The sequence below is a fragment of the Stegastes partitus genome, unplaced genomic scaffold, assembly GCF_000690725.1.
Source record: "Stegastes partitus isolate 25-593 unplaced genomic scaffold, Stegastes_partitus-1.0.2 Scaffold1832, whole genome shotgun sequence".
NCBI lineage: Eukaryota > Metazoa > Chordata > Actinopteri > Pomacentridae > Stegastes > Stegastes partitus.
The window spans coordinates 43386-68437 of NW_007579563.1; the positions used below are offsets into that span (position 1 = coordinate 43386).

At 45.2% G+C, this 25052-nt stretch overlaps 1 protein-coding gene across 1 annotated transcript in view; it reads right to left on the bottom strand.

The window, feature by feature from the left end:
• Positions 1 to 21449, bottom strand: part of meis1b (Meis homeobox 1 b) — a 63685-nt gene extending 42236 nt beyond the window's left edge. Inside the window, exons 1-7 of the mRNA XM_008302542.1 lie at positions 20826 to 21449; positions 18788 to 19008; positions 17537 to 17678; positions 17212 to 17262; positions 16583 to 16633; positions 15267 to 15410; positions 6194 to 6305 (exon numbers count right to left, since the gene is read on the bottom strand). Coding sequence (XP_008300764.1) covers positions 6194 to 6305; positions 15267 to 15410; positions 16583 to 16633; positions 17212 to 17262; positions 17537 to 17678; positions 18788 to 19008; positions 20826 to 20837 — 733 coding nt within the window. The 5' untranslated portion in view covers positions 20838 to 21449. The remainder of the gene's footprint in view (positions 1 to 6193; positions 6306 to 15266; positions 15411 to 16582; positions 16634 to 17211; positions 17263 to 17536; positions 17679 to 18787; positions 19009 to 20825) is intronic.
• Between the last annotated feature and the right edge of the window lie 3603 nt (positions 21450 to 25052).

Here is a 25052-nt window from a genome sequence, read left to right on the forward strand (position 1 = left end):
GAGAGGAGAGGAGAGGAGAGGAGAGGAGAGGAGATCACTCTGTTTACTTGTGTTTCGGACCTTTTCTTCCTCTCGACCTCGGCGGCCCTGCGCCACCAGCCCTAATCCTAAAAGCAAACTGGCCCCTCACTGTGGGAACCTGATACAATTTCCTCTTTTTTGAGAGGGGCAAACTCAGGCCACTCCGAGTTTGCTTATCGCCTACGAGGCAATAAAAAGTCATCAAGGGCTATCATTTTCTGCAAAGCGAGTCGCTACATGATGGTTGACGCGCCAGCCGCCGCGATAGAGCGAGGTCGTAAAGATCTCAGCGAATCTGAGAGAGCGAGGTCGTGATTGGACAGTGAAAGGCCACACATCTCTTTTCCCAGGTAACCACAGATAATAATGTTTGAGATGCAGTAAATCCAGTTGAGGCTGAATAAACATTGCTACCGGCAACGCCGAGTTGTTGGAGAGAGATTTTCTCAAGGTGTTTTGAGGCGCAATTACCCTTTATGCCTTTCACATATTGATTTTCCTAAATAACATGTGAACAGAAAGTTGGGTTTACGCTCTTGTGACCCTGCGGATATGAAAGTGTTTTCTAAACACACGGACACATGCTTGCACACTCTGTGCTTTAACCCCCTGAGGGACACGCAGAGCTTAAGGTGGCCACGTTCAGAGGAAGGTGTTGGTGTTTGTTAGCGGGGTGCTGCTCCTCAGTCGACCCCCAAACAACACTCAGCAGCACTTAATACAGTAATCAGGGCTAACCGTTGTGGTTTTTCTCACTCGCTGTAGAATTGAACACACATACAGACACACGATGCTCCATCAGCATCCAACAGCTTCCACAGCGTTCACCCTGAGATCCTCTCCCGTCCCCCTTATCTTGCCTTTTGCTGTTTCTTTCTCTTCTCACTTTCATCTTCTCCCTCTTACTTTCTCCCTGTGTTCACGCTCTGCAGAAATCAAAGAGAGAATCCTGGTTGTGTCTGCCAGCTACTGTACTTACACACCTCCAGTAATACTGACTGCAGCCTAATCAAGGGAACCACATACCTTTTATCTACCCACAGAGCCTCACATTTAAACAGATTACTGGTAAAGCTGGACACCAGTAAGACAATTACCGGACCGAGGATCTTCCTCGATTATGTCTAGACGCTGTCTAGACATAATCGAGGAATATACACAGGTCTGTGTTTCTATTTTCACATTTATGCATTTCAATACTTGGTCAAAATGAAAACTTCTGCTCAGTTGAAGAAAGTCTGCTGTGTGCCAGGGCAACAAAAACACGTTTCTTTGGCTGCACAGTCGTTACTAACTCATTAAAAAGCATCTCGTTCTCTCAGGGACAACTCTTTAACTCATTACTGCAGCAGTAATATTGAAACGAGCATCTATGAGCTGCTGGGAGAGAGAAGCCAGTGAGGCAAAGGAAAACACCACACAGACACACACAGCTCTCTCTTCCAGTCTAATGGACAATCGGACCAATTAATCGGTGACTTTGAGGGGGCCACGTGTAGCCCGGTCATTGGCCGAGCCGGAGCCGGCCGCTGATTGCCTGGCACCCCTGTCCACGTCCCCGACCGCCCACCCTGGCCCTGGAAACTGTCCAATGAGGCGACTGAAAGCAACAGCTCCTCTGTGGCCTGACCTTGTTGGAGGGCACAGAGGTTGGGAGGATGGACGGATGAATGGGTGACAACATCAGGAATATTCCAGCGCCGATCGATGGGGGATTCACAGCCGCTGATGTTTACATGCAGCGATTGGTAATGAATGGGCCGGAGCTGTGCCAGGACGTGACATTCAAACACACATGAAAGCATGAAGGTAGAATGTTTTTAACGCCACAATCGCAAGAAAGAGGGAGGTCGAGTTCAACATCTTCCACTACGTTCATCCCAGCTACTCTTCATCAGAGTTCCAACTATTTTAAATGAATCTTCAAGTAATAGTTCTGATATTTTTTTGTTTTCTTATTTGTTCCATCTTGCACGATTACCTCCAAGACAACAGGAACTAACTCTGAACTGCCCAGTACTGCTTAGTTTTCGCCGAGTTCAACTTGGTCACATCTAAAATATCAGCGTAAATTCAATTCTTCCAAATGCACCAGTCGACTAAACAAAACAAAACAAAACTCGGAGCAAGACATCGCACAACTACCAGAAGTCTCGGGCCACTACTCAGACACTAGAAATGTATGCAGACACGAACACATAGCCTTACAGGGAGCTGTTTGTCTTGGCGCGGCGCACTGCACTCTTTACAAACGGTCGGGGTAATTGGTGATACATATCTAATATCGCCAGTCATCGCCTCACTCCCTGGATGTTTCTGACAAGCAGAGAAGGAAACCCTGTAGCTTTCAAAAACAGAGCAAACACTCTGCTCCGCTCCTCCGCCTGCCCGACTCGCATCCACATCGCTGCAGCTGCCCGACTCGGTGCCTGAATGTTATTCTGTTTCCTTCGCACGCCAGGCCCTCGGAGAAGCCAAGGGGTGTCCTTACAAATTCACACAGGCAAAGAGGAGTACTTTATACTGGGAGAAAAAGAGAAAGGCCCGCTCATGTCCATGAGGGACACCCCTCCATCGCAGGCATATATGATCTGTTAGCTTTTCCTCTGCCCTTCAAGCATTACTTTTCACAGAAAGGCATGATCCAAGGCTGCAGAGAGGCTTCTCCAGAGGGCTTCTGGGTATTAAACAAAGGGGCCTGTTGGTAGGAACTAGCTCAGCCGGGCTAATAGAGTGGGACTAATTAACTACAGGGTCGCTCTCCGACTCTCCTTGTCGATGCTCGCTGGATGTTTACAAAGATCTCCCAGAGAAAGGGAGGAGGAAAAAAATAAGAGGCTTTCTTCTTTGTCTGCTCTTTAGGGAGAAAGAAGACACCCAGGACTGATTTTAATGACATGTGTGAAGCAAATGTGATCCTCCCCTCAATTTTTTTTTTTTTTTCGTAGCTGCCAATGGAATTTAGTGCTTAAAAAATACCATTGGCATTGTGGTCGAAGCATAAACACCATAACTAAGAGCGCAGTGTGTGAGCATTGTCACCACATGCAAAAATAAAAAAGGGTTTCTTTTTTCCACAAAGTCACTGTGACACCGACAAAGCGCTGCAAAACATCTGCTGCCGGGAGACGTATCATTAACTATTGTGTTGTTAAAAAGTACATTATCTCATCATCAAGTGCTTTGATTTGGGAGGAAGATTTTTCAACAACACGCTGACCGCCGATCTTACATAACGCAGAAAACCTCCGCAACGATCACTTGGATTGGAGAGCGCCAGGACACTTCCGGGTAGAGATAGAAATTTTTATACCAGTGGGCAGTGAACCATTAAGAACGGAGGACAGAGCGGAGCATGTGTTTGTCTCAGGAATAGCCTCGGAAAAAAAAAAACGGCAGAGAGAGGAGAGTTCACTAGTTAAAGGCCTCTCGACCGTCCAGCATCCTTCCTCTGCTTCGCTCTGCTGGAGGGGGAGGATGGAGGATGGATGAACGTGGAGAAGAAGAAGAAGACAAGAAGGGAGGAATTAGAGGAAGATGGAGTGCAAGAGGAGGTATAGGGGGAAAAAGTGTGGATTGATAGACTGACGGAGAAGGAGTTAAAGGGGACGGATTGAAGGATGGATGAGAGGGGGAAAAAAGAAGAAAGATGGCCATTAGCTGTGCAGCTAGGGGGGGAAACGAGAGACATAGAGAGAAAGGTCAGTGAGAAAGCAATCTGTAAAAGGTAGAAGAGAGAAAGAGGTAGGGGAGAGAATAAGATCAGAAATAATAGAGAAACACGAAGAAGTAGTGAAGAGGGGGAAAGGAAATGAGGAGAAAGTTAAAGAAAACGGGCAAAAAGAAGAGAAAAGAAATGGCAAAATGTAAAGAGAAGATGGGGAAGAATGAGAGGAACAAAGAGACGCGAGAGAAAAGGAAAGAAGAAGGATAAACAAAGGTGGTGTTTTAGAGCGAGTGGGAGGCAGGGAAGAAAAAAGGGGGAGGAGAGCGAAGGAGAGAGAGAGAGAGAGACAGTAAAATGAAAGAGAGATGGGAGAGTAGGTGGGAGACAAGGGAAAACCGGAGAGGAGAGGGAGGATGTGAAGATGAAAGGGTGAGGGGAGAGGGAGGAGAGGGTGAAGCTGTCGGGGGGGAGAGAGAGAGTGAGCGAAGTGCCAAACAGATAAATAACCAGCTTACTGGGATTACCAAGTGACTGACACAGAATTTGCCAGAGCAAATATGACGTGGCAGCGATCGCTCTTAACCCATATAAACCTGAACCCGGTCCAAGATGTCCTCCGGTGTTCAGCGCCGTCGCCGGTGCTGCTGCTGCGTGAGTGTGCGACTCGCTTTGTTTATGTGCACAAACAACAAGACGCTGGAAGTAGCTGTTTAATGCTGCTTGGATTCATAAACATTTAAAAACATGACCAGAAGTATGCGGACGGCTAAACATCGAACCCACCAGTTCCAAAAAAAAATCTACTTTCCTGGGAAGCCTTTTGCACCGAGGATTCGCTGGCGTCCGCCCGCCGGAGCAGCCGCTTCACGACTTGAATTTAGCGAGCGTGATTCAGGACCTGCAGATGCTCTCATGCGCGACTCACCAACTTGTAACACTTGGACAAATCAAAGCGCCTCATTCATTACGCTAACGCACGTACACATGCACGCTCTCCTGCACTCACTAGCCCACATTTTACCCTCTAATGAACTTCAACAACAAACCGACAATAGCCAGGGAGAGTTGGGGGGAAAACAGAGATATGAGGAGATAGAGGGGACGGGAGAGGGAGATGATGAGAGAGAGTCAGAGGAGGCGGGCAAACATAAGGAGTGGGTCTATAATTGGAAAGATGTGAAAAATGAAGTGTCGGTTTGGTCAATAGAGGGCAGAGGTCGCAGAAGCAGGAGCCCAAACTCGGCACAGAGCACGCTCATTAGAGCGACCAATCAGATCTTGCCTGGCTGCCCCAGACCATTACTCATCAGAGGTAGAGGAGCGCGCACACACACACACACACACACACACACACACACACTTACACAATATCTCTTTGTCTTCCCTTGTTTCACTGTAATTTCTCTCTTCTTCTATCTTCCTCCTCCTCCTCCTCCTCCTCTTCCACATCATCCGTCCATCTTTTATTTTTATCTCGACTCGGAAAGACAAACGAACGAGCGAGAGGACGTGTGCGAAAGACAGAAAGAGAGACGATGAGACCGAGTGCGAGACGGACAGAGAGACAAAGACGGACAGAGAGCGAGTGTGTGTTGACTATATAAATGGCTGCTCGTTGGAGTGGAAGGCATGGCGGCGCTCTCTGCTCCCACCCAGGCTCTGCCTCCTGGCACTGGCAACCCTGCAAACTGCTCGCCTTGACATCGCCTTCAATAATATATGAAGTTGCTTTTTTGCCTACAGTTTGTTTGCAACACCACCACCACCACCACCACCACCACCACTCCATTCTCCCACTGCTGCCTCTGTCTCTGTGTGTGTGTCTGCCTTTAACGCACACACAGACACACATATTCTTCGAATGCATCGAGCCTCGGCGGAGTTGTGCGTTCAAAGGGGGAGTTTGTGTTGGAAATTTAGCGCTACGTGCAATATCAATAAGTTAAAAAGCCGAATGAATTGTAATAAAATTGCACGTTGATCATTTTTTGCACGTTCAGTTCTTAAGCTTCAGCGCAAAAACTCTCACAGACGCAAGCAGTCGCTAATATCATTAATGTGGAATAAACTCCCCAACCTGCAAAGTTTCTTACAAAAAAAACAGCCATGAATTTTACAATATTTCAACTGTTTTTTTTTTTTGTCTGTGTGCTTGAATTTTTCAGACAGGTGCATGAAACCAGAAGTTGCCAGTGTGGCACCAGGAGGACAGAAAACCCTCTTTTTAGACACTGTGTTTATCCTGCCCATGTGTCCTGGAGCAAAAAAAAAAAAAAAAGAATCCCTACCAGATCCCAGAAGTGCTCCAACACAGCTGACAGTGACCCCGGACCCGGAGCCACCGAGAGCTGCTGCAAAAACTAAAATCCCGAACAGGCCTGTCACGTCTCATCCTAACACACAATAAAACTTTCTGTCACGTACTTGATGTGCGTGATCTGATCTGGCCGATAATGGACTCTTCTCATAAAGAAATCTGCGTCCTCTTCCGCTGGGATCTCTTACCCTGCTCGCTGCTGTTGTCGCCGCTGTGTGATGTGTGTCCGCCGCTGGACGGTCCCGGTGTTCCTCCGGAGCGCGTGGACGCCGTGTCGTCGTGATCTCTGTTCCAGGACGTCTGTCGAACAAAGAGACGAGGTCAGTCGGTTCATCGAAAAAAAAATCTCGTGCTTGCTTTTCATCAGCACTGATTTTGTTTGTAATTTTTTTTTTACAGTATTTTCTTCCCCTTTTGAAAACTTCGGCGTACGCACACTGTGTATAATGTGGAAGGAAGCCCGCACACTGAAAATAAATTCATCACTGCGAACCCTCAGCCCAGTCACGCAGCGTGTGTGAGGCCCTGCAACGCTCTCTTTACGGAATGAGGATTATTGGGGCTTGATGAAGAGAAAAGGCCCAGACGAATAGCGAGCGAACATGTTGTATTAGTTCCCAGCTTTCTGAGGCATGCAATCCACGGCTGCCTCCATTTGGCTCAAACCACTAGCAGATGAAAATACAAAACAGCTACAAGTTAAGATAGGCTGCAGCCAGCGCCAGGGAGTGATGTCATCCAGAGCCGAGCGGGAGGGAGAGCGAGGTAAATAACTCACAGTATTGCTACAGACGTATAAATCCTGTGTTCTGTCCAAAAAAATGAAACACACACAAAAAAAAGAAAAGAAATGGATGACCAGTCCCACTAATGTAGAATTAGATTTTATTTTGAGCAGCGGAGCCAAAGCAGAGACATAATCAAATAAGCTAAAGTTTTCCCACAGACTTTTCTCAAACAAAAAAATGAAACGGAATATTGCATGACCAACCGAACTGACGCTGACTCAAAACAAATGAGTGTTGCCACAGAATGGAAGTTCATTCCTTTCTCTAAAAAAAAAAACAACCTGAAGTGAGACGAGTCGCACGCTCCGAGTTTGTGTCATCAAACACAAGCAGCTGACTAGACAAGAGAGACTCCGGAGACCTGGGTTTATATATAGAAAGCTGTGTGTGTGTGTCTTGGGCCATATGAGTGTCAGCTGCATACTGAGAGAGCAAATGGTCCAGACAGGAGTAAAAACACACAACATACAGTGTCCACAGGAACAACAAATGCGCAGAAACATCCAAAAGTTTCCCAACACGTTACAAATGTGGATGCTTGCACACGTCGGCGCTGTGCAGACAACACACACACAAAGCCGCCTCGTAGCATAGAAGCTAAACCAGATGTTGCATCTTATCTCTCGGTGCCTCTGAAAAGCAGCTTCACCGCCGAGGACAGGAGAGAAAAGAGACTTCAGAATACAGGGAAGTGGAATGTAATGTGTGATCACACGCGGCTCGCTATCCCAAACAAACAAAACACACAAACACTTCTCGAGCCTCCTCCTCCTCCGCCGCCGCCCGCCTCAACCCATCTCTGCTCCATGAAATCAAATGGAGCAGATATCAAGGGCCAATGTGGTGTCGCGCTTTTTTTGGGGTTTGAAAACGAGTGATAGAAAAGAAAGCGGCACAGAGGAGGAAGAGAGGAGGGAGAGCAGAGGAGCACGCACTGGAGAACAACTGGTTTCAATTGGGACACTACAACTGGCACCGGCGCTGTGAGAAGAGTTTGGAGTTGAGCATTATAAAAAAAAAAAAAAGTAGACATTAATTCATGACACTGGGTTTGTTTTAAACAAAAATCTAGAAGGAGTAGAATAACAGAAAAGAAAATACAAGTCAGCAAATTCAACACATTTGGGGTCTATTAGAGCTCGTTTGATGTTCCTGGGCTATGAAATTATAATCCAGTGCTTACATGGACGATATAATCGTTGTTTTCCAAATTAGGCTTTGAGGCTTTGCAATAAAGAGGAAAGTCACTGCACAAAGGCATGACTGGGATGGTGATTGGGCAGATAAACGTTGATGTTAACGGGGATAAAATACCGAGAGGATCTTTTTTTTTTTTTTCCGCCTCTTTACAAATTCTTTTTTGCTGACCGTAGAACGCTGAAAAATGAAACACCCGTGCATGACCGAGGAACTCCAGAGAACATCAGAAGTGAGGTAATCCAGACCACATGCTCGGCACGCAAACAGTTAACGCGGGCTTTTGCCAATTCCTCCAAAAGTGCAGCTTTTAAAAAATGAGCAAGAACTTGTTTATTCAGAGCTCTGCGAAAAAAGAATAGCGCAGTACCCGAGGGATGTGGAACGGCAAGTATTACAAAAAACCCAAGAGCCTCGGCTCGCAAAAGGGATACGGCTTTTTTTTCATGTTCTTTTTTGTTTTAATTCTATAACAAATTCCATTTGAAAATATAATTAGAAAGTGGAGGGGGAAACGGCAAACTACTGCATTAGCTGTAATTGAACAAAAGAGCGCTTTGCCTGCTGGGAGGTGGCCACTGAGGCCCCATGGGAAACGGGGCGGGGCTGAGACAGGGCCTGGTGGCATCTCCGCGGGGACGGGGAGTTTATTTATAATCACAGGCCGCCCTTGGATGGAACAGGCCCGGCACTGATCTAACACGCAATTAATACACACACGGCTGAGATCACACAACCCCTACACACACACACACACACATACCAGTGCACACAGGTCAGGCTGCATGTGTGTGTGTGCGTACACTCATGCACAAACACACTTTTTCGGCCACTTTGCTTGCACACACACACACAATACTTTTCATCTACCTTGTGCAAACACATGGCAGATCTGGCACAACCTCTATTTAACAACAGCACACACACACACACACCTTAACCCCAAGACAGGCTGCAACAACAAAAACACACACCCTGTGCCAACAAGGCGGCAGCAAACAATGCGGAGGTCCACCTTCAAAATATGTAAATGCACGAGATGAATAGATGCATAAACAGAAAGCTTGAGGAAACGGAGAGCATGAGAGTGGTTCCTGTGCTGCACACTTGATTTATTCTGTCCCTTTAATGAGCCACCGTGCTCCCTCTCTGCCTCTCTGTCGCTCTCTCTTTAACTCTTTCTCTCTCCTGCGCAGGATGTCGCTGAATTCAATGCTTAATTGTTTAGTAAATTCAATTTTCCACATTCTATTCTGCCTAGCTTTAGCTAAACTTCTTAAATCTGCCGCGCCAAGCCGAGGGAACCCTGTTTTTGAGCCGTGCATACCTTTTTTTTTTTCTTCTTCTTTTTTTCATTACCATTTTTCTTCCCTACACCACCCTAATTCGCCATGAAAAGATTTTCCTTGCTGGAAATTCTGATTCCGCTATGATCGGTGAGGCATTCCAATCCAATGCATTCTCATTGTGCCGCGTCTAAGATGCAAGAGGGGCTTCCCTCCTCTCGCTGTGCCAGGCCCCATATCATACAAGCGCTCATGCAAGAAATGTTGCCTTGCCAATTCATTTGCAATAATAAAGAAAACGGTTAAGGTTGTTGTGCTTTGCCCCCTCCTCCCCACCTTTCCCGTCTTTCTTCACTCTGAAATATCTTTTGTGATGATATGGATATTTACTTTCCACTCCGTGCCAGTGAGCGTGCGGAAATAATCATATGTGCATACTTAACGGCGCAGACATAAATATCCAAATAACCCCCCCACACACATACACTCCTCAGCGGTGGTACATCTGAATCAAAGATGACAGTCGGGCTACTCCATCCCCCAGAATTCTTTGGTGCATCTGTTCTTTGTGGTTGTTTTCTTTAACACCGTTTTTGACCTTTTGCAACAGCGCTGCTTCCTTGGAGTTGAAATCTGCGAGAATGCCATGTGTTGCAGCAGCAGCAGCAAGATGGTCCTGCAATAACCACAGACACATTCTCCCACTCGGCTGAGCGCTGGTGGGAAAGCTGTAAGTGAAAGGGGCTGAAAGGCCAGCTATTGTAAACTCTTGTTTACTTTGCTTTCCACTGTGACTAGATAAAGCAGGATCTGCCTCTCTGATAACCGGCCAGGCAAGTGCTTGCCCGACTACCTCTGCTCTCTCCACCCCGCTCCTCCCCTCGCTGCAATATTAGTGCTTCCAAAATGAAAAGAAGGGGCTGATAATGGTATGCGTGGTGAAAAAAAAAAAAAAAAAAGGTGGGGGGGAGAGAGAAAGAGAGGGAGAGCAAAAGACCCCCTCACTCCCTCCCATTCTGCTCTGCACTCCCCCCTTCCTCCCTAACTCCTCACAATAGACAAAGAAAGAAGAAATAACCTTATAATTGCTGAAGGGGGTGAGGGAGAAAACTGGATTTGGTCTCTTGAGTGAGTAAAGTATGCTACACTGAATCGCCGTCAGGTACTCTTCAATCGGCTTTTTAAAACTGGTGGGTTAAGCTCATAGAGACAAGCAAAGATAATTACATGTTTGAGATAATTACCAGAGCTTTCAAAGTCCATTTAGATGACACTCGCGGAAACTGACAAACTGATTTTCTTTCTCTGTGGCCTCTCCTCCACTCCGGCTATACCCTCCTTGTTTACCCTCTGTGAGCTGAAATCCAAACAACAACATGAAGTGGAGGGCTCTCCCCTCCACGCTATCTAACCCCAAACAAAGCACATTTCTTCTTCTTCTTTTTTTTTTTCTCAGCCGTGAATGAAAAGGCAGCCGTAATTTCTTAATGACATGTTTTGCTGCGGTTTCTTCGTTAGCCTAGCCTAGCTTCCACTCGGATGTTCTCGGCGGATTCCTTGGAGACGGGGCCTGTTTGTGACGGTGGCCATTGTCGGAGGCTTGCAGGGGGTTAAGGGGGGAGAGGAACTTTCCATTAGCTAAGTACACATGTGTTAAGCCAGGTTATTGTTTACTTAGCCAAAGAAACCACGGCAGGCCTCGGGGACAGACATGGCCGCCCATCATAAGTAACAGGAGACACAAGCCAAGAACTTTATTTGCAATCGGGATCTTGTGGCGATCACAACAGAGTATCTGTGACACAGCGAGCGACGCTTTCCAGCAACACTCGCAGGATTTAAAAAAACAACTAATAAATCAACTGAAAGAAAAAAAAAATCATCTCGCGGCGTTTAAGGCGCTCCTGACATTCGTATTCTTTGAAGTTCTCCTAATCATAATCACCCCTACTTGCTATTCCGCCACAATAATGAAGAGGCTAAGAAACACACGAGTCACGTGGTCACCTCTTTGTATCACTTGTTGAATCCTCAACAGCCGCCCGAATGGAAAAAAAAAAAAGAAAAAGAAAAAGAAAAAAGGGGGAGTCCAGGGGAGGAGGGGGAGCGAAGGAGGGAGAGGGAGGCCGAGTGGGGGTCAAACCTCTCCTCTATTCAACTACAAAAGCCGCTATTACCAACAATCACTACAATGATTCAAAAGTTTGTATTAAGAGCAGCGGCGTGCCACTGTAGGAGCGAGGGGGGAAGAAGAAAACACAGCAGAGCGAGTGTGTGCGCCTGTTAAGTCGGGTGAAACTCGATCCATACTTCAACGAGAAGCGGATAGATTAGCGATAGCGGTGTACTGATTAGGAAAATAGTGGCTGACCCCAGCAGTCATGGTTTCCATTGAGTTAGGAGTGAGCGGGGAGGGGGGGCCAGGGGTCACTCTTTGACCGCCAGAGTTACCTAAACCAACACTGCTGGGTCTCACTGACCTGGAAACCCGCACTTGTATGGCATAACAGTGCCAATTGTTGGGAAAAAGATACCGCGATAGCGCTATCGAGAGCAAATTCTTACACAGTGACCACAACACTGAGCTCAAACAAGCTGGGTTTGTTTATGAAAGATTGTCCAGGATGTAAGAAAAACAGCCACGGATCCCAAATGTATAGATGTTATTTCAGATTGCAGGCCCCCTTTCACATTCTTTGCACATGATTTCCACTGCAGACATCACTCAGCGAATGCCACAAAGCCTCCCTAATATAAAAATACCTCTCCACTAAATTAACTCAACAGATCAAGTGCCGAGCATTCATAATCATTTAAGACTCTTACATCCACAAAAAGTCAGCCGGTGAATATTTTTTGAGGGAAATTTCAATTATTTCCAGCCCCACTTCAGCCTGCATGGCTCAATCAAGTAGAGGAGCTCTTGAGACTTGGAGTGAGTCCTCAGCACTATTAGTGGTGTTCTGCTCTACAGCGGAGAGCCTGGGCCCTCAGAGTTCATTAGCAAATTACTGCGCCCCTCCCCGCGCTCTCGCTGCAATTAAAGGCAACTGTGCAAATGACGTACGGCGGCGTGGAAATACCTCCCCGCTTCTTGAGACCGAGGTGAACATGTGTGCCAGGCAAATAGGGATGCAATCAGCAGAGCAGCCATATTTCCACAACAACAAGGAGCCTGAGACAGACGCAGCCGTGGACTCGAGCCCCGCCACATTAAAAGGCCTCCGCCAAACTCACTCAGAGTAGCACAGTTTTATTTTGGCTTTTATGTTTGTGCACAGATGAGCTCAAAGCAGATCCGACAGGGCGACTAGAAAAACGCAGCAGCTCAAGTGGAGAAAACAAAACGCAGCGAGAAGCTCTCCGGAGACCGGCAGGGAAAGAGTTAAGAAAGTCCAACTGGTGCTAACCAGTCACTCCACTCACATAGCACCTGAGGGGGGTGCTGCATTTATCAGGCCAGTCTGAACACACACATGCACACACACACACACACAAACACACACATGTATGCATACACTTGCAGACAGATGCATGCACACAGCCTGTGCACACACACACACACACACACACACACCAACACAGAGAGACACACACAAACACAGGAGGGTAAGCCCAAACTGGCTGGGCTGCATTCACAAGCCAGCGCAGAGCCTCTTTGACTTTTTCACCTCTCAGCTATGCTCTGCTTTCTTTTGAAAGGGGCGCTCAGTGTCCCTTCAAACCCGCCTGCACAGGCAGGCTAAGGAGGGAAAAAAAAACAATGTAAAGACATGTAAAGAATATTCAGAAAATTACTGTTATGACGCAAGAGTGCATAATGCAGCAAGAAAGTCAGCGTTGTTGGATTGTTGAGTTTAATAAATTCAAAGTATTTTTTTTCCTCTGACATTTTTTTCCCTCTGCTACAGTCGCCTCACTGGAATAAATTGGTTTATGAATAAATGAGCCTGCTTTCTCCATCTTGTTAACATTGTTCTTTTGTGCAAATTCTCAGCATTTTTTTTCCAGTCCACTTCAACTTTATGCCCGAGGGCATATATTAAAAATACATATGGAAAGAGATAATGCACACACAATGCAAATTCGTTAAGGATGTCACTGCCTAACAACTGCAGATAAGATGTCACACAAAAATAGCCCACGAAATTTTAAAAAATATATATTCTGCCGCAAGTAAGTCATGAAGTGCAGTGCCATTAGATTGACAATATAAGTATTCAGCAGTGAGAGGCTGCACCCTCTGCCTGTTTGGATATGCCCATTTACACACAGCCTGCTGCTGTGGACCACGCTATCCTACTAGAACATCCCACAATATCACACATCTGTCAAAAAGTTTCCCTGCATTTTGCTTAAAAAAAAAAAAGACTCTGCCTGTAGGTCATTTATATTATTCTGTCAGCATAAACATATTGCTCTTAATTGGCTATATGTAGAGACCATCATTATATTAAAATAGGCCATGTCTTCATCTTACAGTCAATTAAAGATCTGCATCAGTGCCCCAAGCACAACATAATTTTCTTCATATACCTAGAAACCCTTGGGTTTTAACACACTCTATTTCCATATCTATACACTATAAGGCTTCAGTCAATGCTTTGACCTATCTATAAAAAAGAAAAAAAACTTTCTGACAACTGGATCCCGGGAGAATACAACAGGCTGCTCACAGAGACACTTAAATGCACAAGTGGCGTCTGTGTTATTTAATTCTGTTGCTGGATTAAATGAAGTATTATCTTCCGGGTGATCTTTTCTCATTTCCATAATCAGACATAAGGGCCGGGGATGGAGGAGTGCATGCGCGGCGGGGTGGGGGTCCTCCCAGCCGGGGCCCAGTCCGCTCCCAGTCCTGCCATTCAGCCCAGGACATAAAAGCCGGTGGCTGCCTCTCTCTCCACTCAGACCAGCCACTCAGCCATATGGAAGTCCGCTGATTTAAATTATTTAGCCTAATCGCTTCATTACTTTTTATGTCGGACTATCCGACTAATCCCTTTAATTTGGATACTTGATTTTCCTTCCCTCCTCCTCCTCGTCCTCCTCCTCTCCTCTCCTCGCCATCCATAGGTTATAGCCGCTGCACTCCAAAGCCATTTCTTAAAACTCTCGGATAGTTTAACTTATTGAAATGTGGTCTCATAGCCTGCAACCCTGCTTCCTGCGCAAATGACTCGATCTATTAATGGCCGAAAAATCCAGATTTGCATAATTCTAATCATCGGTTGCTGTTATCATTATTTAACGGCAGTGTATGGACCATTAGGGTCATGCCTGTGCGCACACTACAATGTCCCCGGAGTGCCAACAGCCAGTGGAGCACATAATGAAGGCTGTGGTTATCTCTGATATCTGCACAAAAGGAAACACTCCCTAATCTACCTTTAATACCCGCTGCTTCTGTAGCTTTCGAAAATAAACCTTCTTATTGGGGGCTGAATCTGTGCGCTCTGAGCGAAATAAAGGAGGAAGAGAGGAGGGGTCTCGATAAGCAATGTGCACTCATGTCTAAGGAAAAATACTGACAAGACGCGTAATGAACCGTGAACTCTACAGTGGAGAAACCAAGGCATCTAAACCACAGTCTGCAGCCCATGCTCTGCTCTCTCCAGGGCGACACAACACAGAGGAGCTGATAACGTTTCTCTTAGGATCAAAAAAAAAAAGAAGAAGAAGAAAAAGAGACGAGAGAAAATGGAGAGAGGCACTAAATTAAAATCGACATGAAACAGGTCAAGTTTATGGCGATGCTTTTTCGAGCTAATCTTCCCAGGTCGGTTCCGGGTTCAAGTCTTAATGGGCCAATAATAGCAACATTATTCTGAATTTTTTTTCATTCCGATGGATGGAATGTAAAACGGCCTTAATCATATGCAAATAACAGCGCAGCGGTGTAGTGACCCAGAATAGCTGAATAGCCAACAGGGAGAACACACACACACACACACACACACACACACACACACCAAGGCGGAGAGATGTACCTGATCTAGGGCCACCGATCTTGTGATTTCCTCGCTGTCTGATTTGGACCCGCCCTCTCTGTCGTCTATGACCAAGTCGATAGGCATCTTGCCTTTCAAGCAGCTGATGTACCGGTGACAGAAATTATCACACAGCTCGTGTACCTGCAGAGAAAGGAAGAAGGAAGACAGAGGCGTCACACACTTACAGAAAAATGCCCATAAACACACACAACATTATGTCGCTTTGACGCGTAAAAAGCGCAACGGAGAGCTTTTACGCAATTTGGCAAAAAAAAAAACGCACATCACAGAAGCGCATCTAAAATATTTAAATCTTTTAACAGAGTTAACATGAACTGATCGCTGACAACATATTGCATTAAGATAAATCATCAAACACTGTCAAACGTATTTATTTTTGCTTCCAAAAAGTTTCATATTTGCTCCGGAATTCTAACATTCAGCCTAAGGTGTGTCCGGTCCGTGCGCCTTGGCACGCCGTGGTGGTGACGGGGCGCTCTGTCCAGCCAGCGATAGCAACTTTATTTTTCCCTCCTCTCAAAATAGAGATATCGCTGAAAATTGACAGTGACAAGAGGGCTCAGAGGCTACAACGCACTCAACACCCGTGTTAAATTCATCATCGGTGCCCCGGGTAGTGGCCATTAGAGGAGGGTGACCCGCTTGACTGACATTTAAGGTAAACTGTTTAATTTGGTCAACTTATTACATTATCGCTGCCAATGTGGCGCATCCTGCAGCACGAGACACAAACAACAAAAAAACTTTAATTTACTGAGCTTCCTTTATAGCTGCAGACTATACCATCTGCAGCCTGAGATCTGTGGATTTAAAAAAAAAAAACGCAAAGCATGCAGAGAAAGAAAACTTTAAAAACTTTTAACAGCTTTGATGGTGTTTGAGAACGTTAAAGTTTGGGTTAAAGTTGACAGTCCGGGCTACTTGCACTCCATCTGATACGGAGACAAATCAAGAGCCTTACACCCACTACTCCCTCTATCCACAGATGGCTGCCTGGGGCCTTTTGCCCTCCACAAAGAATCATTTCTAAAAAACCCGCAAAGTTCGCCTATATGTTTCACCTTGCATGCAATTTCTGCCAGCATTAAACTTCATTAAAACATGGGGGAGATTTGGGCACAGAGATATCCGTTCCAGTTGTAACAGCTTGCGTCGTGATTAAACGCGGAAGAGAAATGGCCCCATGATTGATTTTGACGCTAATTATAACCGACTAGCAAAAATACATTTATGCAAATACAGCCCATAGGTCTGAAGTGGCACGCTGGACAGAAATGGCGAGAGAATATTACCTTCTCCAGCTCCAGAAGATGAAATCGTAAAACTTGAATGGCTTGAATCATCTGAAAAATTAAAATAACAATAAAAAATGAGCTGCTCACATGTCTTGATATTAAACAGGCGCGTTTTTCTCAATGCAAGTAACTGCAGATGAAGAAAATATTCATATGAATGGATTTTATGTGGAACTGATATTAAACTTGGACGTTATTGCAATATGGAGAGCAGGCGTTCAGCGCAGGCTGCAGCTGCAATAAGCCTCAGAGTCAGAGATCTATTAGCCACCAACTAGTCGTGAGGAAAACATTACTCTGACATTACACTTAGAGAATCAAACTGTACAAAGTGAAGAGATTGACTAGAATAAGTTTCCAGGCTGAGTTCAAAGGTGTGTGACAGCTGTCTGAGAGCGGCCCTTCATCTGCAGATACAACCGGGGGCCATCATGATATCAAACAGCCCAAAAAGAGGAACATCATGTGCAATCCTGCTTTAACTTTTCCGAACCACGTGGCTCTCTGACACAGATGAACGTCCCGCCAATGAACATGCACACAGCAGCTGGTGTGAAAATACGCAGAATCACATTTGTAAAAAAATATATATATAAATTCAAAAGAGCAGATTAAAAGTGTCTTACCAGGTTATCCAATTCTGGATTCGATGAAAATAAAGGTTTTTCTGCCCGAATCTAAAAGCCAAAACATAACCAGGAAATATAGGATTAAAAACTACATTATAAAGTTATAAATAGCACGTGATGCATGATTGTATTTATATGCAATAACGTCATCATTTATCTCACTATATGATATGAACACACTTTGAAAATAACATTTATTAATAGGTGCATTATTGTGCGTAAAAGTCCACACTTGTATTTCTTTTTTCTGTTTTGTTGGACGTGCAGGTTAAGAGCTGAACCAGCCCGAGCATGCAGATTACAAAAGTCAAACTTTCCTGACCTGTTTTGCAAACACTGCTATGTCTTCATTGAAAGATTCCGATGAACAGACGTCTCCTCCCGCCACCCCGGGCTCTCTGGGGGTGCAAGTCGCTAATTCACATTTCTCAAAAATCAGTGCAAGCAAAGGGAACAGGGGGTGCCTGGGAACACACACAATAGCAAATGTCACCAGAGAGAACAAGCGCCGGGGTCAAGACTACTCCAGGCTAGATTTAGCCAGCCATGCTACTCCTCAACAACTCGCCCATGGGGACTGCTGCTGCAGCCCGAGCTATTATATTATATTATGCAGAGGCTCGGAGAAAGGCTGCAAACAGCGGGCAGACTTCTGTGATTAAATCTAGGCGCGCCTAATAGCATAAAAGCTTTAGAGTCTGTCAAACAATTTCGAGCTCAGGTCTTCGTTTGGACACACAGGCGTGTGTGTGTTTGGCACAAAAAAATAAAAAATACATTTAAAGAAAATAAATCTGTGGAGATGTTGGCGTTTAAATTTGCGCTCATTTGTTTGTTATTTATTCTTTAGGTCCTCGGATTAAATCTGCGTAAAAGTCAAGACGCCTCCTGAAGTTGAGCCCGTTCAGTTAGTGGCTCTGAAAACCTCATTCTGGGAATTTTTAATTAACTCCTGCAAATTAATAAATGATGTGTATTTGTGGGATCTTCTTTACATATTATAGTTTTTTTTCTGAAGCGTGGCAAATTAGCGCAATTAATTAAAATGCTTCAAAATGGGAAGGTAATTATTTTGCTCAGGATAAACCGTGAAACTTTAGGAATAAAATAAAGGAAGTGGGTCTGCTTCAAACCTCTCATTATTATTCCTAAAAGCCAAAATACAATTTTCTAAGGACATCCGTGAGATAAACTCCTCAAGTTTTCCAATAAAACTCCACATTTCTCTTTAATTCTGCAGCATTTCTTAAATTGTTTATTGAGGGGAAACAAGATGGGAAACACGAGTGACTTCAGGAGCGTAAAATTCAAAATTGCGCAAATTTAAAAGCACAACAGAAGCCCGTGCAGCTCCTTTCTCCTCCCCTGCGCCTCTGCAGCACTTTGGGCTCCACTTCACCGGGACACAGCTCCGTCCCGAGCCGGTGTTTTCCCCGGACTGTGCACCCACTAACCCACCCTCGGCTGCCCACTCCCACGCACTGGATACTGGCCGCCAGAGAGCGAGTTCGTCCCCCCCACACCCTCCTCCCTCCTCCTCCTCCTCCTGCACGGATCCGAGGCTTGCACTTACCCGTATATAGCGTCTTTATCTCTCTTGAGAGCGTCGTTAACGGAGGAGCCCATACTGGGAGGCATGGTGTTGGTGTGGGCGGTGTGCGGGTACTGGTGCGAGTGCAGCTGGGGACCGTGGTTGAGGTGCACCGCCTGCATGGACCGGGCTCCGTGCGGGTCTCCGTACATGGTGGTCGGGATGCCCACACCGTCCATCCCGTAGTGGGGCAAGTCTTCGTACTGCACAACAACAAAACACGAGGGGGTCCACAAGTGAACACAGAATATCTCTGACTCTGTTCAAACTTTGCAATAAAACCGCAAGTCAGGAAAATACTAGAAGAAAAAGTCCACTTTTGTTTTTCTTTCTCCCCAAAAAATAAAAAATAAAAAAAGAGTAAAATTCCGAAATAGTTTTATTAATTTCGAATTTCTTTCTCCCCAAAAAATAAAAAATAAAAAAAGAGTAAAATTCCGAAATAGTTTTATTAATTTCGAACATTTTGCCTTCATTAAAAGAGATTTCCAGAAAAGCTCTTGCGTTGAAAATCCTGAGTCTTTTTAAGGCGAGAAAAACAAAAGAAATAAATTCAGCTCAGTGGTTTCATTTGTGCTGCTCGAGGAAAGTTTGGAACACACGAGCCTGGAAGTGACTTGTTCAGCTTGTTTACAATCTGAAAATGATTATTCTGACGTGAAAAGTAGTTTTGTTCTCAACTTATTCACAGTGACCCTTGTAGCCCAGAGGAGAAAAAAATACGTATGAATTATTCAAGATGTGCTAAATTACTGGGAGGACAAAAAAGAAAAAGTCAAACTACAGGAACTGGACTCGGATGTATTATTATTATTATTGTTGTTGTTATTTTTAATATTATTGTGAACCAGGCGGTTTGGGTTTAACTACATATTCCTGGTGAGCTGTGTTTTCACTGTTTACAACAACAAACGTCTTAAACCTGTTAATTGCAGTGTTTTCTAATTTTAAAGGCTCATAATTGTGCAGCATGTTATTACCCATCAGGCACACTGTGATTAGCGCCAGCACCCAAACGCGTCTCGTGTGTGTTAAACCCGAGCTGAATATTCAAACTTTTTTTTTTTTTTCCCACTTTTTGAGTTGCATTGTGCAGTTTGGTGTTCACGCCGTTGTTTAGTGGCCGTTAAACACCACGACGCTTTGTTAAAACGCAGAAATGTCGGTTTTCGTGGCTGCAGACGCGCAAATAAAAGCTCGATTTGAGGTTTTGCTTCTTTAATAGGTAGAAAATACGGGCTTGAATTATTGATAGTGCTCACTGGACGTGACAAACAAGTGCCGGGGAAAGAGTAAAAATGCATTATCACTTAAAGCTGAGCGTTTCGACCCTAAAGGCAAAGAGGTGCAAACCCCAGCGTGGTGCAGCTCCGGTGCCAAAGCGAGCAGCTAAATGTGTCCAGTGTCCCTGGAACATCTCTGCTTTTTACACTGTTTGCTGTCCGCGTGAGGATCCAGCACCGCGGTTCCGAAGCAGAAGAATCAAAGCGTTTGTCATCACTTCATTGCAACAAACGCCCCCAAAAAAGTGCCTCGATGCCATTATGCTAATTTTGCATGTTTTCGCGCAATTTACGCAAAGCACAACTTGACGGTGAAATTTGGATTTCGCTCGTAAAAAAAAGAAAAGAAAAAAAAACTCGAAGTGGAATCTTGACGGAACAGTCAACAGAGAAATGTGCAGATTTGTTTTGCCTCTATGCCCTCCCCCCCATTTCGCTTCCAGTAACTGGCCTGTCATAACTAATCTAAAAAACATAGCCGATGTGAGATATGATCACGCTCCCAATGTCCCTCGGAGGGCCGGTTTGTGGAGCAAACGAGTGCGGCCGTGCGTAATGCCGTGCCAAAAGACGCCAAACACGAAAATTGTTGTCTCCATGTGTCTGGACGGCGACAGAAACTTTCGCCGCGAGTGTGTGTCCGAGTGTGTGTCATTAAGCCACGTTACAGCGCAGCATTGCATTCAAGCGCAGCGGACTTAGAGAAACTTTTTTAGGGGGGGAATCGTCCTACGTACCCGTTGCGCCATAACCCTCCTCACTCCCTGGTCGTCCTTTCAGTTTAGGTAAATCCCCTCTGAGGCCAGGGTGGAGACGAAATAAAGAAAGAAAATCCAAATAAATGGGAAGATGTTTCAGCCAAAATCCCGTATGCCTTTTTTTCTCTCTCTCCCCACACGGAACGGTGAAGCCAGCTCCCGCTTTCTGTGCAAGTTTTAGCCCAGGCGCGGCGAATAGGTCCTCGGCTGTCCTCGGGGCAGCGGCACCGGGCTCCCTTTTCCAAAACCAGGATGGAAATAAAATAGCCCCTCAAACAAAACTGGCGACTCTCATGGCTTTTTGCCACTCCGCCTGTCAGTCAAAACGCGAGGGCTTGTCAAAAGTACCGGATGAATGATGGTCCGACGCGCGTCTCCACGGGATCGGCACCACCTAAATGTTAATGGTCACAATCACAGTTAAAAAATGAAGCAGCGCTCCTCTCGTTTTCTTTGATCACTCTCGGCTCCCGGCTTGATTTTCTTATGCAAAAGCGTCTAGAGGAGATCAAGAGGAGGTGGGGTGATAATTCTGGCTTAGGCTTTCTTAAAGGAGCCACGATCGATGCTGCGCTGTGTGTGTGTGTGCATCTGCGTCTGCATGTGTGTGAGTGCGTGTGTATGCGTGAGCCGCCTGCCTGCCTGCCTGCCCGTTTGTGTACAATGGATGTGTGTGTTGAGCTGAGGAGGAGCGGAGGATCTGGACCAGACTGCTGAAACCCGGAAGTAGTGGTGGCCATAACAGGTCGCGTCTTACACAACGCACCGGGCTGCAGCAAGTCGTGCGGAGAGGAGGGGGGGTGGGAGGACCCTGCGAGCCCTCAGCCAGCCGCACCGCGAGCTGGAACAACACGGGCACAAACACAGAATACCACCTCTGACTCCGGCTCCGCGGCTCATCCTCACAAACTGACTTTATTCTGCAGTCTGGAGCCGCTCTGTAAACACCGAAACGTGAATTTCGGGATTTACGCACCAGGCACCATGTAGATAGTTTAGAAGCTTCCAACTGTGATGTGAGCTATTGTCAGGTATGTAATTAGGAGGCTGTGTGGGCATTTTAATCCTTTAGTCATTTATGTCATTGCTGTTATCAAAAATAAGTGGAACACTGGTTCATTAGAGGACTTGTGTGGTCAAGTTCCGCCTCTGGTCGGCTGCCAGCAGCATGTGTAGCCTGTAGCCAGACACACAGTTTGCAGGTTTGGGGCCTGTTTTAGCTCCTATTTAACTTCTACACACTTTGTTTGCTCCCTGTGTTTGCATGAATCCATATAAGACTCAGGAATGGAAATGCACAGCTTATTAAACGTCTGCAGCTCCACATAAACAGGAACAAAAACATCCTGCAACTTTCTCCAAGTTATTTAGAAGCAACGTTTAATAATCAGAATTCATTGTTTTCTTCTAAAAGCAGAACTATTAGTCCACATCTTCACATTTGGGTTTTAATCTGAATTCTAAAATAAGCTCTTTAAATTTTACAGCAGCTTCTAAAAGCACCTTTTATTTCTCATGTCTGAGTAACAGTGAACGCTGTCCGTCCCTTCTCCCCCACAGCAGCGCTGAATGGGTCGCTCCAGTCTGCCCGGGCTGTCCAATGGCAGGGAGGCACAGGGATGGGAGCCCCCTATTGGCTCCCGACGTGATCGATCCGGGGGCTGATTGATCGGTTTTAGGCCACATTGGCGAGTAGGCGCAAAACAAAACATCATCCGCGAGTAGAAAACACACACTTAGCTCCTCTGCCGGCCTCTCCTGTGCGTCATTTCACCAAAACAGCGAACATTTGACTGAGACGTCTCCTTCTCTGGCTGTTACGCGCCCACATGTGCACTCATTCTCACTCCTCTGACTTAATTAAATCCTTCTAACTGCACTCAAACTTTCACGAAACCTCTCACAACCAAACAGAGCTGCACTTAAACCCGCTTACGGTCAACTTTCTGCTCTCAGACTCGTCACTAATTCATCTTTTCTCTCTTTATAATGAACCGTTCACTTGAGTTTTAACGCCTTTGCCGTAGAGAGATTGTAAAAGTTTGGTCAAATATTGATGGGCTTTAATATATGGAGGGAATCTTTGCGGAATTTCTGGAGGAATTTCAAGGAAAGTGATGATCTGACTGAATAATGTGTGGTTATAAATTAACCAAATAGTTTTAATTTCCTACTACGTTATCTCGTTATGTTTGATTGCTCGCCGGATATAAAGGGGTACAAATCTTATTTCATTTAGCTGATCTTTTTTTTTTAATTAAGAAAGAAGTTTAACTACCTCCAGATCTGGGTAAAATATTAATGAGATATTTCATGGCATACGAAGGAATATATATAAAAAAAGGAATAACATGAGCAGGGTTAGTTTAAGGGATGAGAACACATTAAAGATTTACAGACAGTTTAATAGAATATTTGATTTTTGTTGTTGTTGTTGGGTTTTACGCACTGGAGCTAACTTTTTATTTATTTCTCAGCCCATCACACACATGAACGGAGGCTGTGTGAAGGACTCATATTATCTCCTGATTATGCTCGTAAGGTGTTGTTGGTCTGTGACAGCCTGTTTGAAGTTTTTTTTTTTTCTTTCCTCCTCTCTCTTCCCCTCTTGTGCAGCGCGTCCAGCCATCGATCATCTGCCCCCGGTGCCAGAAACGGTGTCATAACATGATAATGCGGCTTCACACATTCGGCGGTGATTCCTGCGGTAAAAAAGCCGAGCGCTGGGATCCGATGGGACGATTTTACAAGCATGAAATGACGATCAAAGCCTCCCCGCAGTCCGAGAGCTCCGGGGCTGCGGGCAGCAGAGGAGCCACGAGGCGCGGACTTTTACGCACAGAGGCTCCGGATCAAATAATAAACCCAAGTGACTCGTGCGCGTCAACTTTGCCAATTCTGTTATTTACTGGTGAGTAGAAGCTCTCGTTTTCTGATTGATATTTTTTTTTATTTTTACGGCATTGTAAATAATTAAAAAGCGCATTAATGCCACATAAACGTTTTCTTGAAGTGAGGTTATTTCTAATTAAAGGGAGGAAGCTGCAGCTTAAAACGCACTTTCAGCTGAATTTGTGGGTTTTAGTGAGACACAAGCAGGATAACACAGCTCACTACACCACTACAAGGTACACCAACGTTTTAAGGGAGGACTAAATTAACATGAAAGGGGCTCAAATCAGCGCCTGCTCACTGTAAAATAACCACCATGGCGTTATAAAGCAATTAAGCTCCTTCAATTAGCACCCATAAAATATAAAATAAAAAAAAAAGCTCCACTTTCTCTTCTTGGAGTTGCTCTTTCGTGAGGGTCAGCGCGTTTTGGTATCCTGAAAGAGAGCAGGGGGGCAAATACCGTCACTTCTGCTTAATCCGCTTTGCGATGACGGTAATGCTTTGAGTCGTTTCAATAAAATCAGCAGGTATTACTTTCAAACGGCTGAATGCAAATTGACAGCATGTTTGACTGCCGAAACAAATGAAAGCCTTATTAGGCGGCCTGTGTGCGTCCTGACTTGTGCATGTGTGGACACAGACAGGAACCTTTATGTTAGATAACACACAATAAATAAATAAATACAAATAAATGCGCGTTATTCAGCCAAACCAACACATTATTACTGAACCTCTAAGCTGCTCAGTCCTCTGTATGTTAACTATTTTCAAACTACTTCCAGTTATTTTATTTAACAGAAATGCTGCAAGAAAGCAAATGTGTGGCTGTTATTTGTATTATTTTGCAGTAATAAAGACAGAAAGCGCTGCAGGTCAGAGGTGTGAATGATTGGCTCGCTCTTTGTGATCGCCTGTTGGAAAAAAAAAAAAAAAAAAAAAAAAAAACAAGGAGCAACTGGCAGCCTAAGGAGTCAAACTGAGGTCAAACTTTTTGCAGCCCCGCAGCTCTGCGCCTAAACATGTTGGGATCTGCAACCCAGAAAAAAAAAAAGAAAAGAGAGAGAGAGAGGGAGAGGGAAGGAAGGCCACTGAGGCTCCTTCTGCTTTGTGTCACTGCTGCAGCACAGACAGAAAAACCTGCTGCAAAGTTTTCACAGTTTATCTAATTATATGAAACTACTGCTGCATTATGGGATGTCAGGAGACGCGCAGCCCGGATGGGAGCAGTTTGACTTGTTCACTCATGGGGTTAAAATATAGAAGTAAATAAAAAGGGGCAAATGATTTGGAGATTTCATCCAAAAGTTCGTG